At 51.8% G+C, this 24,689-nt stretch overlaps 1 protein-coding gene across 1 annotated transcript; it reads left to right on the forward strand.

Annotated features, from left to right (window-relative positions):
* Positions 1–2,140: 2,140 nt before the first annotated feature.
* DRGX (dorsal root ganglia homeobox) lies at positions 2,141–24,417 on the forward strand (the record flags this gene model as incomplete). Its single annotated transcript, XM_081326416.1, has 6 exons — positions 2,141–2,174; positions 4,213–4,310; positions 4,433–4,534; positions 7,672–7,844; positions 9,659–9,771; positions 24,143–24,417. 6 exons carry the CDS (start codon positions 2,141–2,143, stop codon positions 24,415–24,417), a joined length of 795 nt encoding a protein of 264 aa, XP_081182542.1.
* Positions 24,418–24,689: the final 272 nt, after the last annotated feature.

Below are 24,689 nucleotides of genomic sequence, written 5' to 3' on the forward strand. Positions count from 1 at the left end.
GGGGCCCGCCCGAAGAGCCCCCCCCCCAGTCCTCCCCGGCCAGAGAAGGGAAGGGAGCTTCTCTCCCCGGCGAGGACGCCCGTCCTGGCAGGCGCTGGGGAGAAGGAGCCGCGCGGCCGCGACTCGCCGGCAAGCCCTCCGCCGCCCCGGGCTATGCCGAGCCAAACGGGATCCACTCTGACCACCCCGCCCCCCTCTTAATTCTGGCCGTCGCGATCCCGAGAAGTCAGTTCAACCTAAACCACCTGCTACTCGTCGGGCTGGCGAGTCAAGAGCAAAATCGCTTTCCCGTTCAGTTTTTGCAGGAAACCGCGAGGAGAGAAACCCGCATCCAGGAGCAGTTCTGGCCAAAGGGCTGGGGGGCTTTTCACGTCTAGTTGTTTGGGAGGGGGGCTCCGCGGATTCGGATTAAGAGAGTTGAAGGAAGAGCTTCTTTTTCATTTCCAAGGCTCCGAAGTATTAAATCTTGGTTCTCCGATGCCTCTCTCGCCCTGTGCTGGCAAATTTTGCTTCCCCCGCCACAGAAACCCCAATTTTTGGTCTCGCTTTTCTAACTTTTCCGAAAGGGGATTGTTCCCAATCAAAGAGAATAGTCAGGTACATTTATCAACAGTTGTTTGACTTGCATCGTCTAATAATGCATCTTGAGAGGGTCAAAAAACCAACTTTATTTTCAGTGGTGCATAAATTAATTACACGCATTTAATAACCCAAATATCATTAGATCCCCCTTTCACGTCGTAAAGGCTTTACGCCGGGGAAGCGCTTAATAGGGCGGGTGGGGGGGTCCATCAGCAGCCCATTATCTTGGTGTGCCGCTATTATGGAGCCTATTATGCTCCCCATCCCGTTCCCCGCTCCTCCGTTTGATGTCTTCTCATCCAATCCGGCGCCCCCCGAATTCACATGTTCATCTGGAGGCTTCCCAGCCTCATTTCCACCCAGGCTTCGGGGTTGAGCCATCTCTCTCGCCGCCGAGTCTCCAATGCGTTTTAAAAGTAATTGCGGAGGGCCCCACCGCCTCTCATTTGCAGACGGGAAGCGAGCTTCAATCCGGAGACCCCTCGCTGCGAACAAAATCAAACCTCGCCGCGGAAAGGCGAGGCGGCTGCTGGAAAGCCCACCGAATGGCCCATTAGCGCTCCCGGGAAGGAGCGCGCCAGCCAAGCCAGAGCGCCAACGCCGGCCCCCGCCAGCGAAGGGGAGGGGGCAGACCGGGAGGGACCCGCGGGCCCTGGAGCCTCGTGCGCGTCGCAGGGGCCTGGGAGAGGACGGGGCGGCGGAGTCAGCCTCCCCCCACTCCGCCCCTCCTACGGCTGGCGCTCGGGGCGCTGACTGAGAAATGACGTCGGTTTCCCCCCGCCACGCACCACGTGGGTCATTGGGAAGGCCCAGCAGACCTATCCAAGTTCCTCACTCCGTGCAGCGCCGGCAATAATCAGATTAAGGCCAATTACGCGTGAGATTATAAAAGCCAGCGCGAGGAGGCTGAGCGGGCTGGAGAGAGCTTCGCAAAGAGAGCTGCCCGTTGGCGCGGCTCCGCCAAGGCCCGCAGCTGCCCCGACGCCGGCAGCTGCCGCCGCGCCGGTTAGTAGGGCTTTGGCTGCATCCGGCGCCGGGGCTGGGTGCCCTTTCCTGGGCCGCGGCAGGGGAGGCCCCGTTCGCCCACGAGGCCGGGGCGCGGCTGGGGGGGGGGGCTCTGCAAGAGAAGGAAGCGCTTCACCCGGCCGCGGGAACTCCCGCCCGGGAGAGCCTCCGGCTGGGAGGGCTGAAGCCGGATGGGCGGCGCCTCGGAGCGCTTGGCTCAGGGCAGCCGATCCCCGGAGGAGCCCCGCCCGGGGCCGCCCGCGCCTTTTTGGCCGTTTGGCGAGGGAGGCGGAGTCTTCCCTCTCCGCGTCCCTTCGCCCCGCTTCGGCTGTCGGGCGACTTTTCCCGGAACGAGGGCCTGGCAGAGGCGAGGAGGAGCGGGGAACGGGTCGCCCTCTGCTGCCGGCGGGGTCCGCCTGACCGACCGAGCCCGGCCCGCAAGAAGCGGCGCCGTCCCGTCGGGCCAACCTCGCTCGTTTGTCCCGCAGTTCCAGCCACTTCGGACGCCGACGCCGCCGACGCCACCGCCTGCAGCGCCCAGCCCGGGCCCGGCATGTTCTACTTCCACTGTCCCCCGCCGCTGGAGGGTGAGTGTTCGCGCGCAGTCGCCACCGTAAGTAGGCGCGCAACTTTCTTCGGCGGGCGGGCGAAGCGCTCCCGGGCTGCGGCTCGGCTCCTTCTGCGCGCAGGAGGCTCCCGACCTCGGGCTGAGGCTCGGCCGCGGCCGCTGGGAAGAAGCGAGCGGGGCCGCTTGGCCCGGGGGCGGCCCGGCCGTTGGGGAAGCGCGACCGAATGGGACTCGCCTGCAGCTCCGGCCCGGAATCGCACGTGTCTGGCAGCGAGCGGGCCACCTGCTTCCCGCCGCAGTCAGAGAGCCGCGCGCGGGCGCTGGGAGGCCAGGCCCGGAGGCTCTCGCCGCCTCCTGCCGCCCAGATGCTCCCCTTCGCTCTAATCGGGAGGCGCCGCGGCGGCGGAGTTGGGGGCGGCTGGCCCGGGGGCGACATAAATCTCCCCTTCTGGAGCAGGCTGGGAAGGAGACGGGCCGAGGAGGGGAGGGAGGCTTCCCGCGGGAGAAAGGCGAGCCCCTCCGCCTCCCCCCCCCCGGGCTTTCTATTCGCGGCAGATGGATCAGATTTTAAAACGTTTCCAGCTATAAAAATCGGCGGGGGCAGGAAGAAAAGGGCAGGCAGGGCTTATACTGGGGCCCGGCCATCCGCAACCAAGCGCCTGCTCCTCCAATACTCGCCCGGCATTCAAGCCCGGCGGGGGTCTCCGGGAAAGGGCCAGGGCCGGGGCCGGGATTGGCAACTGCGGCGCCGCCTTCTCCAAGCGCTCCGTCTCAGAGCGGCCTCGGCTTCCTTGCAGAGGTTTCGCCTGGGAGGCGGCAAACGGGGCTTCCGTCCCTCGGAGACGGCGGAGTCCCAGCGGCCGAGCGCCCGGGAAGAAGGGGGCGCCGGGGCCGGATCCAGGCCTGGTGTTTCTTCCCTTCCTGCCCAGCCCAGCTGCTCCCTCCGGCTAGACTTGGGGGAGCGAGCGGAGCCTGGGCCGGCTGGGCAAACGCGAGCGTGGCCAGCTCAGCTCAGCGCAGCGCAGGAGCAGCGCCGGCCTCGGCCGTCTAAGCGGGCTGCTCGGCGAGGTTTCCTTCCCCGCAGGACGCCTTTGGGCCGCGCCCGCTTCGCGCCGAACGAGCCTCCTTTGCAGGCACTGCTCGTCTGCAAACGAGGCCGGAAGGCAGACCCGGGGGTCCCTCGGCACCTGCGGCCGCGGCAGGCACGAGGAGCGGCGCCTTAGGAGGCGGGAAGGCCTTTGGGAAGCGATGCCCCTGGAAGAGGCGAAGCAAGTCCGGCCCCTGCGCGGTTCGCGGGCGCCCAGAGGAGATTGGAGAGGAAGCCGGTGGGAACCCGGGACAGTCCCGCGGAAGCCGTAACGGGGGTGCTCAGACGGGCTCTGGAGGGAAGTCCTGAGCGACGGGGCGGCCGGCTTCGTTGCGCCCTACCACCCCGCGGCATCTCCGGGGGTCAACCGAGGCCTTTTGCCTGAAGTCGGGCCAGAGTCAGGCCCCCAGCGGGGAGTTCCCCTCGGCCATCGGATCGCTCGTCTGAGCCGGGTCGCTTTCTCCCGCCCGGAGGACAGAAGCGAGCGGCCCTGGCTTGGACGGGCGGTCCCGGAGCTTCCCTCGGGCCGCTCCCAAAAGGGACAAGGGAGGGGGGGCTTCGACCACCGCCCCAGTGCGCCCAACGTGGCACCTCGCCTCCCTTTGCTACTGGCCCCTCAGGCGAGCTGCCTCCCCTTGCCTGGCCGACAAGAAAGCAAATCCTCCCGGGAAAGAATTGCGGAGCTCCGGCTTATTTCATCTCTGCCCGCCCCTTCCCAAACGCGCCAAGCGTGTCTTGCCCATCGGAGCGATCCGAGTTCCGCTCGCCGCCGCCTTTCTCTGGGCCCGGCTCCTTAACCGGGACCTGGACCGGAAGGCTTCCCGCTCGGGGCAGAGGCGTTCCGCTCTCCTGCAAGCCTTGGAGCCCGGCCGGGGCCCCTGGGGGCTGCCGTGACAAGGCTTCAACGCCAGCCTCGGCCGTCCAGAGCCGGAGTGGACCTCCCTCTGAGCGGGCCTTTTTCCTGGCTCAGGTGCCACGGCCTTCGGCGGGCCCTCCACGGCGGACTTCGAAGACGGCTTCCTCCGTCGGAAGCAGCGTCGGAACCGGACCACCTTCACGCTCCAGCAGGTACTGGCCCGCTCCGCGTGGAGGAAGCCGTCCTTCCCCGCGGGGGGGGGCGCTGTGGGCCGGGGTCGGGCGGGTATGCCGCCCAGGAACCTTGCCCGACGGCTCTGCTTGTCTCCCCGCAGCTGGAGGCGCTGGAGGCGGTGTTCGCCCAGACTCACTACCCGGACGTCTTCACCAGGGAAGAGCTGGCCATGAAGATCAACCTGACCGAGGCCCGCGTGCAGGTAAAGGAGAGGCCGGCGGCCCGGAGCTTCGCCCTGTCCCCCTCCCGCTTCGGTCCCTTTTCCCCTCGCGCCCTCCTCGCCTTGGCCTCGCGCCGCCTGCGGGCAGGATCCATTTGCACATTTGGCCAAAGGAAATAAATGAAGCCGATCTGTCATTTTCATGATGCACTTTAATAACATCAACATAATGTGGAATATTAGATTAGGTTGATTAATCGGTCATTCATAATTAACCAGTGATAATGTTCTACACTAATTTGTCCGTGTCTCTGAGGTACTAAATTACATCAGCGCCCATCCATTTCCGTGCATTGGAGGGTCGGGGGGGGGAGGGACGGGCGGGGCGGGGCGCCCCCGAGGGAGGAGGGGGCAAAGGCTCCCGCGGCTCTTCCTTGAGGCGAAGCTGCTGTCCGGCGGAAGCGACTGGAGGAAAAAAACAGTTTGGCTCGACCCGATTGAAACGGGGACAAAGGAGGACTCTCCGCTTTTTCTCAAGCGAGGCTCCGTTAGGTTTGCTCGGTCTCGAAGAAGCTGTAGTGAGAAGAGCTGCTCCAGTTCTTCCCTAAGCTCGCACATCTGGGCGCCTCTGCCTCCCTCGGTCCTTTTGGGGAGACGGGCGAATATATATATTTTTCGTACCCAGAAGGTAGAGAATCGGAAGCTGTCTCTCCATTAATTCTGCCAGACGTTTCCTTGTTTTCCCCCCTTTCTGGATATCGGAATGAACGAAATAGGTTAAAATAGAACCACTTTTAGCAAAACGTGCCAATATGCACTTGGTCGACCAGTAGAATTCTCCCTCCTTTTACGTGGAGTTGGGCCGCCTTTGGCCGCGCTGCACCCGCCGCTTTCTTCTCCCGGAGGACTGCAGAAGTGCCGTCCGTCAGCAGCGGAAAGTGCGCGAGTCCTTCCGAGAAGCCTCCCTCGGCTGAGCGGCCTCTCCCGCCGGGAGCGCTCGGCCGGCGGGCGGGCGGGGGAAGCAGGGCGGCGGCGGCGGCCTAGGGCAACACGCGGCGGCTAAGGTGGCCTCCACGCTTCCCTTCGAGTCCTGCGAGGAAGTGCGTGCAGCCGGGGGTCTGGCCGGGCCGGGGGTCCCAGGGGATCGGGGCGGGGGAAGGAGAGAAGGGCCGGGGGGCTCTGCCCAGCGAGGCCCGAGGGAGGAGCGGCGGGGGCGGCCTCCTTCCTGCAGGTGGGCGGAGCGGAGCCTTGCCAGGGACGAGGCCACAGGTGCGCCGTCGCCTCTGGGCGCCCTCGGGTCGCTTCTCCCTTCAGGGAAGGCCGGGAGGGACCTGCAGCCGAGAGCCGGGACGCGGCAGGTTTCCTAGGGCGAGTTCTGGAGCCTGGGCCGCCCCTTCCGCCTGCCGGCTCCGAAGGCCGGGAACCCGTTCAGGGCCGAATACGGGGAGGATTCCCCCGGAGGACCGGCTCCGTTTGTTTTTGAGGCGGAAAGGTGCGATTGAGCGTTCTCCTTGCCAACAACGGAGCTCGAAGAGGCAGAGCTTCCTCCCCTGGACGCCCAACTGGCTGCGCCTTCTCCCTCGGCGAGGAGGTCCGTGTGCCAGCGGACCTCGGAGTGGGGAACCAGGTGCCGAATAGCTCCACACCTGCGCACGCGCGCACAGACACACACACACACACACACACACACACACACACACACGCCTCTTATTTAGCAAGAGCCAAGCTTTTCTTAATGTTCACATATGTTATTTATGGGGCTTTTCCTGCCTGCTGCTTCTGTCTTCCTTTTATGTGGGTGCTTGGGGTTGAGATTATGCAAAGATCTAATTGTAGGAAATATAATAGCATGCCTCTCCTTCCCTTGGGTCATGTTAGTATCTCTTAAAACCCAATGGCTGAGGAGAGATAATGGAATTCGCTGCAGTAAATTGGGGATTGTAAACAAATTATTTCTTCCATAATCAGATTACGCAACCATGATTATTAAATCTGAACATGAATCACTGGTCATGTGCAGGGAAATTAAAGTGATTATTATTATTATTTGGACACTGAAATCTCCCTTCTGCCAGTACGTGGGAGCTACGTTGGTTTGGAGTTTTCCCTCCCACCATTTTAGCAATTGGTGCCTAAAGACTGTGCTGCAAATTGAGATAAATGGGACAATTATGGAGCATTCAGAAGATCATAACTTCTTCCTGAAAGGTGCAAGGGCGAGATAGGGGTGGTGACAATTATAACGTTTAGCCTTCTTGTCGAGCCTTATGCGGGCAGACAATAGAGTTGGGGGTCTGCTTTCATGCTGGGACACCCGGAGAAGAAGAAGCTCTGTCTACATGGCTGCCCTCCGCTCATTCAAATATGATTAATGTGCTGAAAAGCCCGGCCTTAATCGAAGATGATGTTGTCAAACAAAAACTAAATACGAAAATAAACGGCTTCATCAGGCTCTTTCTCCAGAAGCCGGCAAACTGTCATTGCAAAGTCATTAAAATATGATAATGAAAAATAGCTCAATTAAATGTTGTTATAGCTGTGACCTTCATTCAATTAAGGCACAAGGAAGTGTCTGCAATTGGCTTTGCATTTAATTCCTAAATTTGGATGCAGATAAAAATCATTATTCAGCCTTTGCTGATACATGCAATTAAAAGCAGGCTAAATAAAAATTGAGTGATAATAAGAACAATGATACTCAGCACACTGTAATCGCCTTTTAAATGGTGGGTTTCCTCGGCCCATAACTAAGAAAGCCCAATTGCCACTAATAAACACAATAATGCCACAAGTTAAGCCAAACTCTGTTTAAAATAATCACATTCCGATTTGCAGGAGTGTTTCTTTGAAGTAGAATGGACGGTGTGCAAGGGATTCAAACTGCATTTAAGCCTGCTTTTTGCAGATATTTTTAATAATTTTGCAGTTACGGTGGCCTTACAATTGCACAACTAGATACATGTACATACATACGCATACATATATGCATATATACCATTTATTTTCTCCTATTCTTTGAAGGCGGTTAGGCTTCAGACTGCTGGCACATGAACACGATCATTTCCTAGAACGTCAGCCTTCTTAGAAGACTGTCAAAAGAAGACAAATCCACGTGTATGATTTCTTTTTTTTTAATGTTCACACAAGGCTCCTGAGTGCTTCTCTCCAACCTGATTCAGGTCTGGTTCCAGAACAGAAGAGCTAAATGGAGGAAAACAGAGAGAGGATCTTCTGATCAAGAAGCTTCTAAGGAGGCTGTGACAGAACTGACACCCCCTGGAAGAAATTTAAGCTCCCCCTCCCCCGTTGATCAACCTAGGAATAAGAAAGAGAGCGTGGACCTTCAGCAGAGGTAAGCTTTGGCTTCCTCCTGGGATAAGGATTTGGCTAACCGCAGGCACCTGGGCGTGTGTGTGTGTGTGTGTGTGTGTGTGTGTGTGTGTGTGAAGGGGCTGAGGCAGAAAGGCCGAGGGAGGGAGCTGTCCCAGGTGCTTCTAGTCTTCCCTGGTCCCAAGCATCAAATTAAACCTAACAGAGGCACCAACTAATGGGAATAAATTGATGCCGTGTAGATTTAAAAGAAAGAATGTCCTATAACACTGAAGAAAATGTTCAGATGGCTCCGGCACAAGGTCATACTAAGTAGGTAACATTAATGAAGACAGAACTATATTGTCTGCTTAGCTTGGGAACTCTTTGCTCCCGGAAGAACAGTAGAAAGTGAAAAGAGCTTTCATGCTTCTACGGAACACGGGAGTGACGAAGGACACGCAGTGATGCCCAGGACAGCACTGACGCAAAGAGAAAGGGAGATATAAATGGAATGGGAAGTGGGGTGAAGGTCCGGGAGTTGTGCTCCGGAGAGGGCTTCCGGGCCCGTTCTCCAAGCACCAGGGATGGCTCCTCTCCTGGCTTTCCCATAAGACGGCTTGCGTTGGTGTTGAAGTCCTTTAGGGTTGCACAGAGGAGGGACACCAGTGAGGCCCGTCGTATTTTCTCACCTTTCCCATGTTCCTCCATGGGTGGAAAGTGGGTGGCAGGACTAGTCCTTATTTCTGTAATGTCTTTTAAAGTTGAACTTTAATTTTGCTGTTGCTCACCTCCTGACAATAGCCAGCTGTTTCCTTACTTTCCTTGCCAACCGCACTTCTTAAGTCAGATGCTTCTGCCCTTCCTCACCTGCGCTTCTCACAACTTCTGTCCCAACGTTTGCCCGTTTCTCTGCCTATCTTGTTGCGTTTGTGCACCTTTGCCACATCTGGCAGGCTTCCTATCTGGCTCACCAAGGGAACTCCAAGTGGACAAATTGGGTGGATACTCTATGCCCCATGGGAAGATGCCAAAGCATATAAGCTGCTTGGATGCCAAGAGCTGCCACAAAGCCTCGTGTAGTTGTCCTAACGTAAAAATGGTGGTTTTACAGCTAATGACCGAGAAGAGATCAGAATGAAAGGGATAATTGCATCTTTCAGGGTTGACACAGAACTGACTGGGGAATTCTGGGAGTTGAAATCCACAAGTCTTAAAGTTGCCAAGTTTGGAGACCCCTACTCTAGTTTCCACCAGCTACGGCTAAACTGCTCTTTGGGACATTTCAGGATGGGATCTGCCATCTTGTAAATTCAGTCCATTGTTCCATATCCCACACTGTGGAGAAAGAGACAGCCTCTTCGTAGATCCCCCCTGCAAAAATAGAAATAGGTTGAAAAAGTAAGCACTAGACTAGTAGCAACAGGCAATCCAAAGAAGAGGAATTAGCAAATCATCTTCCAAAAGCTTAATGGAATTGGTAAGCTTCCATTTGGCTTTGAAAGGAGCTTGCACGGAAGAGGACCTGCCTGTCTGAGGTAATGGGACCTGGAGAAGAACTTAATGGTTGACCGTGAAGCCCAAGGGGGAGATCTACTGGAGGCACTCCAGTTCCGGGCCACTTAGCATTTAAAGGTCAACACCAGCACCTTGAATGAAACGCCCAACACAAACTGGCAGGTGGCTGCTCTGGAACAGGTGTCCAAAGTGGTGTGACGGTCAACATTCATCCCCAGGCAGGCAACCATTTCTCAGATTCTTGATGTTCCTGAAGGCGGATAATGCTGAGACGACGGTGCATTGATCCGTTCCTGAATTGCTCACTTGTCATCCCACCCTTCCCCTCCCCCGTTGCAGCCTCAGCAGAGCAGTTGGTGCTTCTGGATCTTTCTTCCCTTCCTGTCTACCAGGGACCCTCCTCAACTCAGCGACGTACGCCCAAGCCTTGTCACAAGTGGCCTCCCTCAAAGGTAAGAGACACCGTGTGCCGCGGGGCAGAGTCTTCTTCAGCAATCGCCAGCTGGCACTCGGCTGGGCCGGCGTTCACTCCCTGAGTGCCACGGAGCTGGCTGGGCTCTCTTGGCAGAGCCCGTGTTTTTAAACATTACGTTCGGACTGCATGGTTAAATGTTCAATTTTATTATGGCATGTTTGGGACCTAACTCTAAATGAAATTAAATTTTATTAATTTTTTAAGATGCAATCTTACTTGGGAGGAGATACAATTAAAATCAATGGAACTATTCCTTCTGAGTCAACATTTGTGCTGTTGCTATATTTGGCTAAGTGCCTGCAGAGAAACGGAGGCCTGATTGGAGAGGCAGCTGGGGACACCCTGAGCTGAGAAGGAGAAACCCTATGAAGTCTTGGGGGGGGGGACACAATCCAGGTGCCCCACTGGACTTAGGATCCTTAGACTATTATTTAAAACGTGCTGGGAAAGGATAAGTGCCAGTGCTGGACTGACCAGGCCACTAACCTCTGCCGCCTCCACTCCCAAGGGTTCATGTTCCACCTCAGAGTGACGGAGTTGGAAGGGGCCTTGGGGTGTCAGGTCCCCCGCTCCCCCTCCCCCCCTACCCTGTTCCAGACAACTTCTGTCCCAACGCAAACGTCCTGCGTATCAAAGATGTATGTTCGTGATGAAAGTTCTCTGGCAGAGCTAATCTGCCTGCGCCCTGCTGCCTGCCCTCTCTTTGGGCCAAGCTGAACGCGCAGAGGGAACGACGGAAAGCCAAAGGGCTAGCAGAGTGCAGAGCCCAGACTGTCAGCAAAAGCTCTGATTCAGTAAAACGTCAGTAGTCCTTGCCCTGTTTCTGGTGGATGTCTTTCCCCTGCCTCTTTCTAGCTTCTCTTTAAACTGTCTGAAAAATCACCTTTTTGTCTAAAGCAGCGTTTCTCAGCCGTGGCAACTTTGAGATGCGGGGGCTTCAACTTCCAGAATATGCAGATGCTGGCTGGGAAATTCTGGGAATTGACGTTCCCACAATTTCACACTGGCAAGTTGGAGAAACTTTGCTCTAAGGGATTTCCCAGGGAGCCTTATTTCCATCTTAGGATTTGCCTGCATCCTTGCCTTCCCCCCTGGCAGGCTTGTGTAACAGATCCGTCCAAAAGTCCTCAGTCTCCCACAGCCTCTGGACATTATTTTAGTGGCTCTGGGTGGGTTTATGGCTAGTATCAGACGGTGGTGGAAGGCCCCACCAACTCCCAGTCTGTCACTGCTTTGCCCCTTGCGAACAGGAGGGGGGGGGAACGAAAGGAAGTCGCAAACTAGAAAGAAAGCACAACGGAGCAGCAGAGTGCGAAAAGGGAAATAAAATGGAGAGAACGGGAAAGAAAGAACACCGGGAGAGAGAAAAAGGGATGATTTTTGGTAGGAAAATGTTTCCTCCCGTTCTGATGTTTCACGAGAACGTTGCAGTTGACTGAAGGAAGGAAAATGTCCTTTGCGGCCAGAGAATAGGCTGCAGAAGATAGGGCTTCTCCGCCCCGGCACCGTTGAGCAGGGACCGTGGCCCCCACCCAGGCAGGCAGGCAGGGCAGGAAGACGCCGCCCATCCGCTGCCTTGCCAAGGGAGGCCGGAGGGAGCTTTCGGCTCAGTTTAGCCCGTCAGGAGAGGCTTTCCTCTCCTTCGGTCAGTGGAACAAATGGACAATCGTGTTCCAAAAGTCGCAGGAAGTCCACATTTTGTGAAGGACCCAAAAAATTCATAGCCTCGGAGGGCTTTTTTCTCCCTATTGATGTCAGCTCAGCAACGTTCCTGACTGACTTTAATGGCGGGGTTGGCGAGCGGGGCTGAAAGCCGCCCTCCCTCCCTCCCTCAAAGCCCCTCCGGCCCACTGCACCTCCCACCCAGCGTTTCCCCCTCCCAGCCTGGCCAGTGCAGGGGGGCCTTTGGCCCGGGGATGCCCTGACCTTGCAGCACTTATTGTGTTTCAACAGGATGTGGCAGCCTGCATGACTTTCCCGGCCTGAGCTGTGAGCTGCCATGTAAAGCCAGGGACTCGAGGGGCCCCTCCAGGCCTGGGCAGCTGTGACAAGGTGACCGGAGCCACGGCTGGCCTTTCAATGCGCATTGCATGGTCAGCTTGCCCTTCAGACCTTTTTTTTTTTGGTCGTACCTAGTGGACATCTCTGCAGGTCTGACTTTCCTGGCTTGCCTTGTTTGTTTCCGTCACCCTTTGCACATAGGATAGGTGGAGATAAGAGCCCCGTTTGCTTCCGATGGCGCTGGGACCCGGAGAGCGTCAGCTCCGTCTTTCCTTTGAGATTTCAGTGGGGGAGTTTTTGCCCCAGAGGCTTCGCTCTTGTCTAAACACAATTGATTCACCATCAGTTTTTCCCACTTCAGTATAAAATGTTCACAGAGTGCTATAGACTAAATTGAATATCCTCTGGATTAATATGTTCTCTTATCCGCTTGAAGAAGTCTTCCTTACTTCTGTAAGTTTATATCAAGTTGTGATATCAACAATTTTATCATTGATAAACATTGGTGTGTTACTTAAAGCTTAGATTAAAGGCACGGCTAAAGTTGTTTGCATTAAAGTCACTTGTGGGTTTGATTCTCTGTTACACGCCCCTTTTGCAAAATGAGAGGGTTTTTTGCTTGTAATTTATACAACGCACCCACAAGGCATAAATATTCTGATTCAGAGATTTGCTTTCATTTGAATGCCTGAACTGAAACGACAAACGGAGTCAAAGTGTCAGATCAAACTGGACATTGCTGGATCAACGTAGGCCAGCCTGATTCAGTTGCCTCGGGCTCAGGGCCATGGGAACTGAGTCAGCCTGATTCAGATGATGGGAGTCAGACTGACTCCAAGGACGTGAGTAGAGAACCTCATCCAGGATACTCTGTCTCTGGCAGCCAGTCTCGGCTTGGTGCACTCTGGGGATCGGAGTCCAAACACGGAGTTCCAGGTCTGTAACTCTTACGGGCAGCGCCGGCTGGCTCCCTCTGACTGTCAGTAGAGTCTGTTACTCTCGGCAGCGCGAGAGAGAAGCCGGGATTTAGAGAGCAGCTGAAAGAGAGATGCCAGCAGCGCTAGGAGTTCAGACTGCTTCTAGCTCAAGTCTTTTTCTTTTTTCTGGGCGAATAAATTAAAAGAAAAATAGAACAGGGTGTGGTTTTTAAAAATATAATTTTATACGCGCAAGTAAGGCCCAGCATTATATTCACAGTGTGATTTGTGGGCCCTCTGGCAGAGGACAGGTTGCATCAGCCGTTAAGTAGCATGCTGCATTCTTGCAGAGAGGCGGGAAGTGCAGCATTTGGTACCGGGCAGGGTGCACACCGGTTTTGTAGGATTGTTTTTATGCAACGTTGTTATGCAGGCACTGGAATAAAGAAAAGAAGGAATGGAGAGGAGGATTCAGACTGTACTTTTAGCCAAACTTCTCTGAAATTGGTTCATATTAAACAAGTGATGTGTTTTTAAAATGTAATTATAGATAAAATGATGCTGCAAAATTGCAGATATATTTGCATTTACCTGGTATTAAGCCTGCTTAAGCTGAGTGATGCTTGGCCAGGGAATTGTAGGGGCCGCCCGTGCCCTGGGCCTTTTTTGTCTTCAGGGCCACGGGGAAGATGGAAGCCTGCAGACAAGGCAGAGGAGAAGCTCAAATGTTGAATATTCAGAAAGGCTTTTGGGAGTTGATGGACTTTGGGAGTTGGCCTCCATTTATTTTCCAGCAAGAAATTCCTTAGTGGGAACCGCAGGTATCTTGCCTCTTTTACAGACAGAGCTCAGAGTAGTGTGCATATCATTTATGATGGTGGAGGTGCTTATTTTGAACTGATGGAAGTAATGTGTAAAAGGGTTATATTTTCTCAAATATTTATTTTAATATTTATTTATATTAATATTTATGTTTAAAAAATCCTTCTTTTTTAAGTGAGAGGCAGATTAACACAGAAGCAGCGCCAGGTGGTGATGTTCCCATTGCAGGGATCCTGGCAAGGGAAAAATAACCATATTTCTTAGCCTTTCTTTTAATGCAACCCAAGGTTGCAAGTGATGTGTTTCTAGAGTAGAAAAGAGCCAATTTGTGCATCCCCAGAATTTTGAAAGAGCTGGCCTAAACAAATCCTGCTACGGTCTCTCCTGCTCACCTAATCCCAGCATTTCGCTTCCATGGGACTGACTGATACCCAGAAGGAGGGGGAGGGAGGCGTCCAGGTGAACTCCCCGAGCATTGTTCACAGGCCTGAGATTCATACCTGTCCAGGAGTGTATTTAATCTTGTTTTAAAAGCTCCACTCTTCTGGGAGTGGGCAGCTGGGAGTGTGTGTGTGTGTGTGTGTGTGTGTGTGTGTGTGTGTGCGCGCGTGTGTGTCTCCTGCTTAATCCTTTAACCATCTGCTGTTTTTTTATGCAGAGGCCCCTGGGGCTTCCCTCACTATAGAATGCAAACTGAAGATTTAATAAATGGACACTAAAGCTGCAATCCTTTACTTACTTAGCCACAAGCTTTATTGAAAGGGGTTCCTTCCCCTTTGAGAAGACGAGGCGCCCTCATCCCTCGGTGATCGCGCCCAGTGAGGCTTTCTCTTCCAAGCAGGAATTAACCCAGCCCTGCTTAGCTTCTGGGACAAGCCCCCCCCCCCCGTCCAAGGCTGCCATTTCAGGGGCATCTGAGGAATGGGGGTGGGGCAGTCAGCAAAATCAAGATGGCAAGTGTGACCACACAAAGGTTTGTCCTTATTTTAAGTGTGTGTTCCTTTTTCTCTGTTGCAAAATGGCAGAAGGAATGCCAGTGAAATGCAGAAGTCAGGGCCCAGCATGAACTGGTTTGATCCCGTAGAAAACGTGAATTGGAACTGAATTGCAGAAGGAATATAGGAAGGGGAAGGTTGGGAAAGTGTACCAAACGATGTCTACACCTTGTGGAAGGAAGGACCCTGCGTGGATTGAAAAGTATGGAAGGCACAGTGAAGGATGCTGGGCGGGGTGTGTGTGTGTGTGTGTGTGTGTGTCAGCAGGATTTCGCAATGTTCCTTTTTCCCATCTGAGACCTTCCATCTCCTTGTCCTAACAGTTGGCATTCCTTTCTATCCCCTGTCTAACGTTGCTTACCCTGGAAAGGAACAGCCTGGCGTAGAAGCAGGTTGGTATGGATGCGGGGATCCAAAGTTTTTGCTTCTCTTCACAAGGCAACAGACAACCCCCCACCCACCCCCGGTACTTTTCCAAGCAGAGCGGCTGTGGCTGCTCAAAGGGAAAATCCTTTACATCAAGGTTTCTCAACTGCAGCCTTGTGAAGATGTGTGTTCCCCAGCCAGCAGGCTTCAGCAACACACATCTTGAAGTTGCTGAGATTGAGAAACATTGCCTCACACCACTTGTTTTATTTATGCACTAGGTAGAGACATGGGCTGGCCAGTATAAATTAGCAGGCTTAAAAGCAAGTGCCCAGCACAGTTCCTTAATGGACAGAAACAATTCATTAATTGCAAAATCATTAATGGAGGCCAACAGGAACCTCTGGTTTTTTCAGCTCTCAGAGAGTCTCACTCTCCTCACCTGGAGCAAATTGGAGGGAAAAGCAGAATTCTTTGCTCAGGGCATGATTTGCACTGTCGTCCCCATCCCCCCGTCCCCCCCTCGTGGCGGTTGTCCCCTCTCTTTTATGTGGCTGCTCCTGCCAGGGTACATCCTCCTCCTCCTCCTCCTCCTCCTCCTCCTCCTCCTCCTCCTCCTCCTCCTCCTCCTCCTCCTCCTCCTCCTCCTCCTCCTCCTCCTCCTCCTCCTCCTTGGCCATTGATGGGAAAGTAGCTTTTGCATTATACATCAAAGCAGCCATGGGATCGATCAGGACCATTCAGGGCTTTTGAGCTGCTCTGGTGGCAGAAGGGCTGCTGGACCCTTAATTGCGGTGCTTCTGAGGCAGAGAAAGGGCCGAGCTGTAAATTAGCCTGGATTAATAGAATTTGTCAACTCATCCAACTCTTTACAGGCAGGAACAAAATGGGGGGCTCCGAGTCATTTTGTGCAGGCAAAACCAAGCAAAACATTTTCTTCTGGATGGCGTTTTTATCATCTCCCCACTAACACCTCCTTGAAGGCAAATTTATGCCTTCAGAGAAAGAAAATATTGGAAGTTGTTTCATGAATTCGTAGGAATTCCAGATGCTTTTGATTCAAATTCCTTGCTAGCTGATTCAAAGCCATCCTTGTATCTTCATTATATTTTTGATCGTCATGGTAGGCCTAATCCTGAATGGATCCATTTTTTTCAGTCAGGGCTGCTCCTAAGTCTTTGTACGTGGTCTGTTTTATATGTGTTCAGGAGATGTAGAAAGGGAAGGGGTGTCAGTTTAAAGAAACAGTATTTTATGAAGTGTGAAGGCTCATCTTTTTGTTTTGCAAAAGAAAGTCAATTACCGTAGCCAGCTGATCCCACCATTAATGGAAGCAAATTATAAAAATAGTGAGCCACAAGATGTTTTCATACATCACACTAAGCCGGTATATGTTTGCTTTGATTTTGAACATCCTGTTTCAATCCTGATATCATATGTTTAAGTATTTCCTCATCCATATCGCCCTTCTACAAAATGGTACATTTCAGACATTCTCTGAAAAGTCCAGCAGACGTGGAAAAGGAGCTCTAGTTGAGTTAGTCATATTGTAAAATCCTAAAAAATATACTTCACGTTTTAAAAACATATTGCCATTAATTAACTTGCATAGAATATTTTACCTCCTTATTCCAAAGATAAATAATATCAATTGTAATAATAATCTATATTATAAAAGGTTTGGACACAACTAAAAGATGTTTCCATATTGATGATACTTTAGGAACTCTAGATGTAGCCAAGGCTTCAGGGCCAAACTGTAAATTAAGGAAGGGTTTTAAGTGAATATGCTGCCATTTTGCAGTTTTAATTCCTCCTGTAATATCCCAAGTGGCTTAAAAACCCGATTTGCATTTCATTTCACCCTCAGTGCTGGCCGTTGGTGGGAATGAAAGAAGAAATCCAGGAATCAGAGAACGGTGAAAATTAAAAAAAAAGTTTTTGATTAAGCTCCTGTCGACTGAGCGGCTGAGCTCCTGGGAGCCCTGGATCCTGAACCCAGGGAAGATTGGGCGCAGGGCAGCGGAGTTGGGCCTAATTTAGCATTCCAGAAAATATCCCACTTGGTGGAATAAGAGGCAATCTTGGGTGAGAAGTCAGATTTGGGAAACTGAGTTTTTCCTCTTGACTAGAAGGAAACATCACAGGGAATTTTCAGAATAGATGAAATTTCCAACTACAACGTGTGGAGATGGAAATGAGGAATTTGGGAACTAAGCGTTCAGTGGATGTCTGTCTGCGATAAAGTGAGCGGCAAGTCCCCCGCTTTCTCCATGTGTGCCTAGCTTCGGGTTGATAGGTACAAGGAAGAGCAACTGGAACTGAATGGGGATTTATTTTGCACTGATGGGAAGCAGCCGGGATCACCTGGGATTCAGCCCCGCACAGTTCGTTCTCAGAGAACAAGGCAGCGCTTGGTTAACAAGGAATCCCAACAAAATACATGGGAACCAGTTTGCTTCCGGCCTCTTTGTGCATCGTATGGAAATTGTAAACACAGAAGGACTTGCCACTCACATCTCACCTTATCCCAAGTTGCTTTAAGCCAGAAGTGCAGAAATTCCATTGGTTCTTGAACCGTGTGGAGGCTGGGATCCAAAATTCATTATACCCCCTTTAAAAAACTCACCTCTTTTAGCCCCCCTCTTGCCCCTTGAAGCAGCCCCAAGCCTTCCCATGTATGGCTTTTGGGAGCCATAAAGGGGTTCTCTTGTCTTGTACCGGTAGTTTTGCATCCCTGCCCCAAACTCTTAGGAAGAAGAAATGGGGCAATGGTGAGCTGCTTCTTAAAACCCAAAGCTGAACTGCCCAGGCTGCTCCCGTTTTCCTTGAGTGGCAACTGTATAAATGGGATCCTTTGTGAACCAAACTATAATTCAAGTACCTGGAGTCAAAATGTGCTTTTGGCAGAAATGAGGCAGGACTAATTTAATTTTTCCTGTCAGTCTGTCTGTCGCAGATCAATTAAACTGTCAAGTGGATCAAATATTTCAGACTGTATTTATTACATTAAGTATTTATGTCCGAGCTCTGCCTTTCAAGCATGATGTAATATAGCAACAGTAGGTGCTCCAGATCAATTTTGCAGAATTTGCTCTAACCTAATGGAAAACTAATTGTGTATTTGTAATTTAGAATATGGGAGATGGCAGATTCTTGGAACGGATGAGCAAAGGCCCAGTTAAAAGACTGGGCCTCCAAGTACATTTTGCCGCAAGTGTTCCAGGGTGTGCTGAGAAGTTTGATAGAAGATCTACCTGCTTATGAGGTGTACTTCTTAGCTGGGGAGGAGGGAAGTGGGAAATGGCATGCTGGCTTGCAAAGTAATCTCTAGATTAGAGGTCCTGGCGCTCTGTTTTAGGAATAGTGTGAGGATATTTGGGATAAAATTGGATTTTGCTTGTTTCTGTGGAACATACTGGCCGGAGGAACCAAACTGACGGCACCGTTGCCTAATTAGTATCAAGGAATGGGACAAGGATATGACTACAGCTGGTGGTCTAATCTCCTCTTAACTTAGTAAAGCAAATGTGAAGGTCTCAATGGATCAAGGCCGGGATGGGTGGTGGTCAATAGCCGTGAGTCCATCTGTTATAAGGCAATAGAAACAAAATGAAGTTGTGCTGTTATTCTCACCAAAGTGCATATTTTGCATGGGGGTTCCTTCGGGTGTGCCTACATACGGTGGCAGAACCTTATTAGTCAGGGCAGGGCACTTGGGCTGTACTTATCACGTTGGTTAAGTAACCCACCGGACTTAAAAATGAAATACAGGCATTGCTTAGGCTTTGCCTAACACGTAGTAGAATTTGACTTTCTTTAATGATTTTCTTATTTCTTTTGTCCCATGTTAACAATTTTCCAAAGTGATGGAGCAAATCAATTAACATGCTTTATAATCAGCAATCAACTCTTGAGAGTATCAAATGCATGTAAATAAAAGGCCTCGTTAGTGCCCTCCTCTGCACAGGACAGAAAGCAGAAAGTATGGAAAGCAGCTGAAATATTATCCATCACGCCCGGTGCTCTTGTGCCCCCCAGGGGAGGAGAGGACGGGCGATGCGTGGCATCCTGGCGATGTAGCCCAGGTGTGTGTCATCCACGCTGAGAGGCTGGGTTTGGGGGAAGAAAACGTAGCAGTTCAAGTTGATGGTTGTAGTAGCAGCAGAAGGTCTTAAAGAGAATCTGGGCGTCCCTAGGCAGCTGTCGTTGTTTCTTTCTTCTTCTCCTATCCTCCTGCATTGAAAGAGACCCCTCCCTGTTTTTTAGGATCCCCTCAGGTACCATGGAAGTAAAATGTTGCATTAGGAGGATGCAGAGTACTTTTCCTACAGAGCAGGACTGAGGGGTGAGCTCGGACCAAAGGCTGCTCAAGCCAGGGAAAGTATTGTATTGGGTGTATTCCGATGCTCACGGAGACTAGCAGGAGCAAAAATGAAGATAAAAGAGAATTAAACAAATCAGTTAAAGAATTAAAATGCATTGATGAAAAGAAAAGAAAGCCCACCTTAGCAAACTTACCTCTGATGGAAGTGGAACCAAGCAAAGTGCAATTAGCGGTGTCAGAAAGCAGCCCACCTTGGAGAGCGTGATCTTAATCCAAACAGGATCTTAGGTAAGGAAGGTAAGGCCCATCCTGGCCAGACTACCTGTGAGCCGCCCCACACCCAGCTCTTCTTCACCTCAATGCCTCTAGGATTCGTCGTTTCCCTAATGCTGGAGCCCAGAGGACATCTAGACCCCAGCAATGGCTCCATTCCTCTTACTTGGTCTCCTTTGGGCTGGCCACCAAGATTAAGTATCCATTTCTTTTCATCCATCCAATTTGTTATGTAAAACAAGATTCTGGCAAAATGTCCTAAATACTCCAATTGCTGAAGATTCAGTCTGTCAGTAGATTCAGTCTGTCAGTAGATCTGGTTTGTGCTACTCAGGCACCAGAATCTTCAGAATACTGTTTCTGTGATGATATTAACAGGTCTTTTTTAATTAAATGTGCAACCAGACACAAAATCTGCAGTTACAAGAGCATTTAGTCCCAAGAGTGTTTGTGCATTAATACAAAAGTTTGCTGGGCTAGCGCATAGAAAAGAAGTAGCTGATCAACAATGTGAAATTAAAATAATGGCCAATTCCCCACCCAGTATATGCAATTCTGTTCGGGCAGAAGACAAAGGGCAGAGAGGGCCCCCCCAGACCCACCGCTGAGCCCACCAGAGTCTTCCCCATTGTTTTGAAGATGGAGGAGGGGGGGGGCTTTCTGTTTTGCATGCAGGAAGACTCGGTTGGGAGACCTCTGAGGAGGGGTTGAGAGACTCTCCCAGTCTTGCCGTGGCTCAGCACAACGTGGCTAGAATTGAATCTGGAGCGCAGCTCAAGAACTGTGACTAGTACAAACAACAGAACCACTCAGGCTGGTTCCCAAACTCAGGTCCAGTGCCTCTTCTCCTCTGTAATGGTAATTTGGCCTTTTGCTTCCTACACTCGCTCATTTGTCATAGGTGCCCGTGTACATTTTTCATGTTTCAGATTTGGGAATTTGTAGCTACTAGCAAAACCCTGAAGCGAAACATTTTCAAAGGAAAAAAAACCCAAGAAAGTCCAGTTGCCTTTTGGAAAAAGAACCTTTGGGTCAAGATGACAGCCACAACCAGATGTTTGAAGGCCCGCCCCTTTACATCTGCCACGACAAGAAGCAGGAGCTTCGGTTGCCTGCTGTGACCACCACCTTCGCTTTTTAACTCCTGGGCTGTGCCAAAGGCAGGCTCCCCATTCCTTCAAAGTAAGATGGAGGGCAGGTATGGCCCTCCCCCTTCCCCGGGGCATCCCTTGATGCCATATCCGGAAAACTGGGCATTTACTCCCCCTCACAATCCGCAGGAACACCCAAGCTCAGCGATTCCCAAAGCATCTCAGCAAAAGGGAAAAAGAAGGCCATGTCATTCTTCCACTAGATTTCGTGGCCGGCTACATGACCTCCAACACAAATTGCTTAACTTTTGATTTATAGTGAAGAATAGTTTGCTGGTAGAGACTAAAGGGCATCTGAGGAACAGGAAAAGAGATGCTGAGAGACTCCAGTGTTGGCACTTCCAAGACTGGAAGTTGCATGAGGAGATCTATGGGCACACCACAGTGAAGCTGTAGGAGAACATCTCTTTTGTTCAACCCTACGTCAACTGAAGCCTCCATTTTGTCTAACTTAATCTTACTCTGGGACTAATCTTAGAGAGGAAGCAAGGCAAAGTCATTTGCTTGAGACCACTTTCCCAAGGTTGGAGGTTGATTTTGTTCCCCAGCCGGTCAGTGCTGAAAGGGAGGTCAGGACTGAAGACAAAGGGGCCTCTGGGCATGAAATCAGCCACAACCCACCTTGGCCTTGTCGTTGTGGAGTTATGCCCGTGTGGGAGTCTGAGCTGCTGTTCTTCTCTGGAGACCAAAAGCTTTTTGGTAATTCAGTCCGTAACAGACGAGACTCCAACCAGCGCAGACTTCTAGTCTTGGGGATTCTCTCAGGGACTCTGGAAAGGATTTTATGAGGCCTCCTTAAAACTCACGTTGCTCTCCTCAGTCCACAAAAGGGGCTTAAATTCACCAAGCAAGATTTATGAGTTCCACCGTAATGGGTACAAATGTCTATTAAGGGATCGCCAGTGTGTAGTTCTACTTAAAAATGAAAAAGTTATTACTAGAACAGTCCACGGCCTGCCCACCACATCCTGCTTCTTCCATGAGTCTTTCAGAACTGCTCCTGTTGTGTCAGGGGATGGCGACTTTTCTACCTACCGTGTACTTTTACACTTTTCTACCTACCGTGTACTTTTACACTTGTTCATTTACCATCTTAGTGCAGTTGGTGCCTGGTGGTAATGCTTCCTCGGGGCATAAAGATGTCAGCCCTCCCTTTTCCAGTTGTTTATTTATGTAGTTATTTGTTTTAAAGTAAAATATATGCATTAGGCCAGTCAGAGGCATAATTCACCTGTTTACTATTCCGAGGGAGAAAGAAATGCTAAACGAACATTTGCACTGCCATTATTTATGAGTCTGAAACCAAATTTCAGCAGAGGAATCTTTGGCATGTCCAAAATAGGGCTGGGAGTTAGATGCGGTGTGTCCCCGTCCTCTCCCTCTGCCCTTCTGGACTGGGGGATCTCGTGCAAGTCACTCCCCTTCCTGCCCTTTTGCTATCCCTGTGGAAGCTGGATAGTTGGGGAGCTGAAACAGCAACTGAAAGCATAGAACATAGACTAACAGAGTTGGAAGGGACCTTGGAGGTCTTCTAGTCCAACCCCCTGCTTGAGCAGGAGACCCCCATGCCATTTCAGACACGTGGCTGTCCAGTCTCTTTTTGAAAGCCTCCAGTGATGGAGCACCCACAACGTCTGGAGGCAAGCTGGTCCACTGGTTGATTGCTCTGACCTTTAGGAAATTTCTCCCTATGGTGAGAAATTTACTTACCGTATTTTCCGGTGTATAAGACGACTTTTTAACCCATGAAAATCTTCTCAAAAGTTGGAGGTCGTCTTATACGCCGAGTTGTCTTATACGCTGGAAAATACTATTCATCTCTTTGATCTTTTCTGCTGGACAGCGGGATCGCTGGGTGAATGGAGGTAGGCGATGGCGACCCGTGGTTAAGCGGCCAACAGCGAACGGGTGATGGAGGGCAAACTCTCGTGAGATCATGGGGCGGCTGCTGCAGCTGCCACCATTGCTCTCTCTAGGACTGGCCATGCTGGCGCTTCCAATGCTGGCTGTCAGGTCCCTGACGAGAGGAGGGGCAGGCAGTCCCCAGAGGTGCGCCGCTCAACAGTAGGAAGGGAGCACCTTTGCTCCCGCCAAGGCACCGCCTGACCCACACCGACCAGAAGAATCACTTGCCCGGTCACGGAGTGCGGAACTGAGAGCAGCAGCACACCAAGCGAGAGAGCTCAGAGGAAAGAAGGCGAGGCCCCCCCTTTGGCGGTGAAGGAGCAAAGCTGGGCAAATCACAGAGCAGGCGGAGCAGGGAAACGTTACAGGGGGAAAGGGGGTGGGGTTTAAAGGGCGAGGCGGGCGGGACGTGGAGACGTTCTGTTAGAAGTAACGAAGGAGCCTCCGGGTGCTTTCTGGATCGGATTGTGCAAACTGAGGGTGCCGCTACAGTCCTCGTGTTTCCCAGGGTTGCCTGTCGTGCCAGAGGTATTCCCTGTAGCCCCAGATTCTTTAGCTCCCCACTTTCCTTAATTCGAACGAATTTTGTGCTTCGTGGAGAAACATTAATACGCAAATGCCGTTTGTTTAACCGCGCAAAACTCGGGGGAAACCTTGGTATTTGGGAACGGAAAGGCTTAAGACTTTTCATTTCTGTTTTATGCACGGGCTGGGAGGGTCACGAAGTTTACCTCTTTTATTTTAGCAATATCGTGGCACTTATAAAAAAAGGGTACTAACGCTAAACGAGTTATGCAGATTGTGTGCCAGGAAGTGAAATATTGAGTTATTAGCCCAAACCCTATAATTTAACAGGAAAAGTAGGGGGTCGTCTTATACGCCAGGTCGTCTTATACGTCTGAAAATACGGTACTTACTTCTTACTACTTACTTTTCTCCTAATGAAATTCAGCAGAGAGACTCATGAACCTAAAACGCACTGTGGTTTATTATGAATACTTGTTGTTATTGATTTTAAATTAACATTTCCTAACTGTTTCTGGACGTGTTTTCACCTTGTTTCCCTTGTCTTAATCTGTAGCCAAAGAGCACGTAGGGTTTCCACATCAAGCAAGAGAAAATAGATCCAGGCCTGAGCCAGATTGCGTGGCCAGTGAGGTCTTCCATATTTTAGGCAAAGGTTTTGGAGTGAAGGAAACTCCTGCTGCTTTGTGTTGCTTGTTGATTATGCCTAGGACATGGGGACAAAGGGGCAAAATCCGGTTCCCAGTTCAGAAACTCCGAACGGCTTACGGGTTCTGCTGGACAGTCCGTGGCCGAAGAGGTGCTCCCAAATGTCCTTGATAGCAGTGGATTCCGCTCCTGCTTTGCAAATATTTCCCATTCCATTGCAGCCACGACTTCTGTCAGACTGGGATTCACCCGGTGCGTTTGTCTATTTAAAATGGCCTAGAACAAGGCTCTGCTGCTGCTTCTTCTGGCTCGTATCTAGAGATGGGCATTACGGGCTGAGTCCACTCCCGCTCTCGCTCGTGATCCTTCTGGCAGCCGATGGTTTTATCTGCTCACCTTTCTCTCTCCCCCCCCTCAGGTGGCCCCCTGTGCTCCTGCTGCGTCCCTGACCACGTGGGCCTCTCCTTCCTCCCCACCTATGGCTGTCAGAGCAACCGCACGGCTAGCGTGGCAGCCCTGCGCATGAAGGCCCGGGAGCACTCAGAAGCGGTCCTGCAGTCTGCCAACCTTCTGGCCCCCGGCAGCAGCCCCAGCCCCAGCCCGGCCTCTGGGCCGAAGTCAGCCTCCGAGAATGTCTTGGACAACAAGCCCCCCTTGACCATGGAGCACAAGGAAAGTGAAAAGAGCATTTGAGAGCCCACCATCCAGGCCACGGGGACCCCTCGCGCCCTCCGAAGCCAAATTGAAGTCCAGCTCCTTGGGTTGTTCCACAACTGAAGGAAGACTCGGTGGCTGCAAATTAGCAAGACGTGGGCGCTCACCTGTTTTGGCCATCCCTGATTGGTAGCTTCCCTTCCCTCAGGTTCCTTACCGTTCTCACTAAATCTGCCGGCACCTTCTGCCATTAGCTCGTCTGAAAGAGGAATGAGATCAGGGGAACTTCCCTGTGGAGAAAGGCAGAAGGG

This window comes from Vipera berus, assembly GCF_964194415.1.
Source record: "Vipera berus genome assembly, chromosome: 4".
NCBI lineage: Eukaryota > Metazoa > Chordata > Lepidosauria > Squamata > Viperidae > Vipera > Vipera berus.